Source organism: Photinus pyralis, unplaced genomic scaffold (genome assembly GCF_008802855.1).
Source record: "Photinus pyralis isolate 1611_PpyrPB1 unplaced genomic scaffold, Ppyr1.3 Ppyr1.4_LG6, whole genome shotgun sequence".
Lineage (NCBI taxonomy): Eukaryota > Metazoa > Arthropoda > Insecta > Coleoptera > Lampyridae > Photinus > Photinus pyralis.
In genome coordinates this window covers 5,979,364-5,981,353 of record NW_022170663.1, presented here as the reverse complement: position 1 = coordinate 5,981,353, position 1,990 = coordinate 5,979,364, and the positions used below count along the sequence as shown (strand labels likewise).

The following is a 1,990-nucleotide window of genomic DNA, read 5'->3' as shown; positions in this document are numbered from 1 at the left end:
CTAAAGTCCTTTACGAAATAGACGTTTCCGTTCCACCAGGTTATCGCTTAGATAAAATTCCCAGTAATACTCAATATTTGGAAGTAAATACCAGTAGAATTAGTAATATAACTATAAAATTGACAAATCAAAAGGGCGAATTGATCGATTTCGGGGAAAGTGAACCGTTTACGGTGCGATTAGAGTTAAAAGAATATGGGGTTACGTATTAATCAAGGTCCGCTGCCATCCTTCCTGAACACTATAAATAAACGAGATAAGCGGAAATCGAGTTATTCTCAATCGGGACAGGGTCCGGGCACATTAACGCCAGCAGAAAAATATTTCTTGGAATCCATTGGTCTGAAAGTACAACATGGCGGCGGCAGCAGACTCGTTAAACGTCTTTCAAAGCGTACACTTTGACGAGACGATTGTTAAGTCCGATATTCATACTTATCTTCCATATGGAGGATCTTCGGATTACGGTCTTTCCAGTGAAATACGAATATTAATTCAAAATCAAGAGCTGATAACCGCCACATACGATAGCTTCTTGTACTTGGAAGGAAAAATCGAATGGAGTCAGCCGCAAGAAGAGGGTGCCGCTGCAAAAACATGCAACCTTACAAACAATTTCGCGCCATTCCTTTTCGAAGAAATTCGCTACGAGTTGGGAGGTCAGAAAGTGGATGTATGCAGGAATCCTGGTATTACATCCTCACTGAAGGGATACGTATCATATACGTCTACTGAAAGCAAAGGTCTTAAACATTTGGGATGGTCACCCATCGATGATGGATCTCTTCAAGTAGACTACGACAAGAGCAACAAGGAGAAGCATTTCGCTGTTTGTATTCCGCTAAAGCACATATTCGGGAGCATGGAGGACTATCGGCAGGTCATCGTAAACATGCGGCAAGAATTAGTATTAATTCGTGCTAGAAGCGATGCCAATTGCTACATCGGCACCGCCGACGATGCAACAATAACATTAACAAAAATCCAATGGAAGGTGGCCCACGTGACCCTTAGCGATAGTGCCAAAATTGGTCTATACGAACGAATCAATAAAGATGCAAAAATTACAATGCCATTCCGTCAATGGGAACTGTACGAATTGCCCGCTTTAAAACAGGCACAGTCGGATATATGGCCAATCAAGACTTCAACTCAACTAGAGAAACCGCGATGGGTAATTGTAGCATTTCAACGAAGCGGAAAAAAGTTTTCGCGCGAAGCAAGAGCGGCCAATTTCGATAACATCAATATTCGAAATTTAAAACTTCATCTCAACTCAGAAAGTTATCCGTACGAAGCGATGCATTTAGATTTTAATGTCAATAAATACATCATGGCATATCAAAACTATGTAAACTTTCGACGTGATTATTACTCGAAAGATGAGCAAGACGCTCTGTTTGACTATTTGTATTTTAAAAGTTGTCCGATCTTTGTGCTGGACTGTTCGAGACAAAACGAGTCTCTGAAGCATTCAACGGTAGATGTTAAGCTGGAAATGGAGTCGTTGGAGGCCTTCGAGGCGGGAACGGTTGCTTATTGTCTGATCCTGCACGATGCGCTAGTTCAATACAATCCTCTGACCGGGGAAGTGAAGAAACTATAATTTGTACTTTTTCTATAAATAAAATGTAATGATAAAAATGTTCTTAGTCTTATTTCAACCGCCAAAAATGAAGGTGGTGATGCAAAAGCAAAAGCTGCCCATTCAAAATCTAGATACGACGCCAAATGTGGAGTATAAAAAAACACACGGCGAGTTACTTCCAAACAGTGTGAGATGCTTAATATGCGGACCGTCTAATTGCGGTAAAACGAATACGATGCTCAGTCTGTTAACTGAACCCAATGGTCTACGCTTCAAACACGTGTACGTCTATTCCAAATCGCTGAATCAGGACAAATATAGGCTTTTGGGTAAAATTCTTCAGCCGATGAAGGATATTGGCTACTTTACGTTTAGCGAAAACGCTGATATTATGGAACCCAA

General features: G+C 40.9%; 1 protein-coding gene across 1 annotated transcript; it reads left to right on the top strand.

Moving 5' to 3' along the window:
- Nucleotides 1-355: 355 nt before the first annotated feature.
- On the top strand, nucleotides 356-1,606 carry LOC116173522. The gene has a single exon (XM_031491030.1). It carries the CDS (start codon nucleotides 356-358, stop codon nucleotides 1,604-1,606), a length of 1,251 nt encoding a protein of 416 aa, XP_031346890.1.
- The last annotated feature ends 384 nt before the right edge of the window (nucleotides 1,607-1,990 follow it).

Excerpts from the sequence above, each read along its gene's own strand:
- LOC116173522 (XM_031491030.1), top strand. The coding sequence starts at position 356 with ATGGCGGCGGCAGCAGACTCGTTAAACGTCTTTCAAAGCGTACACTTT.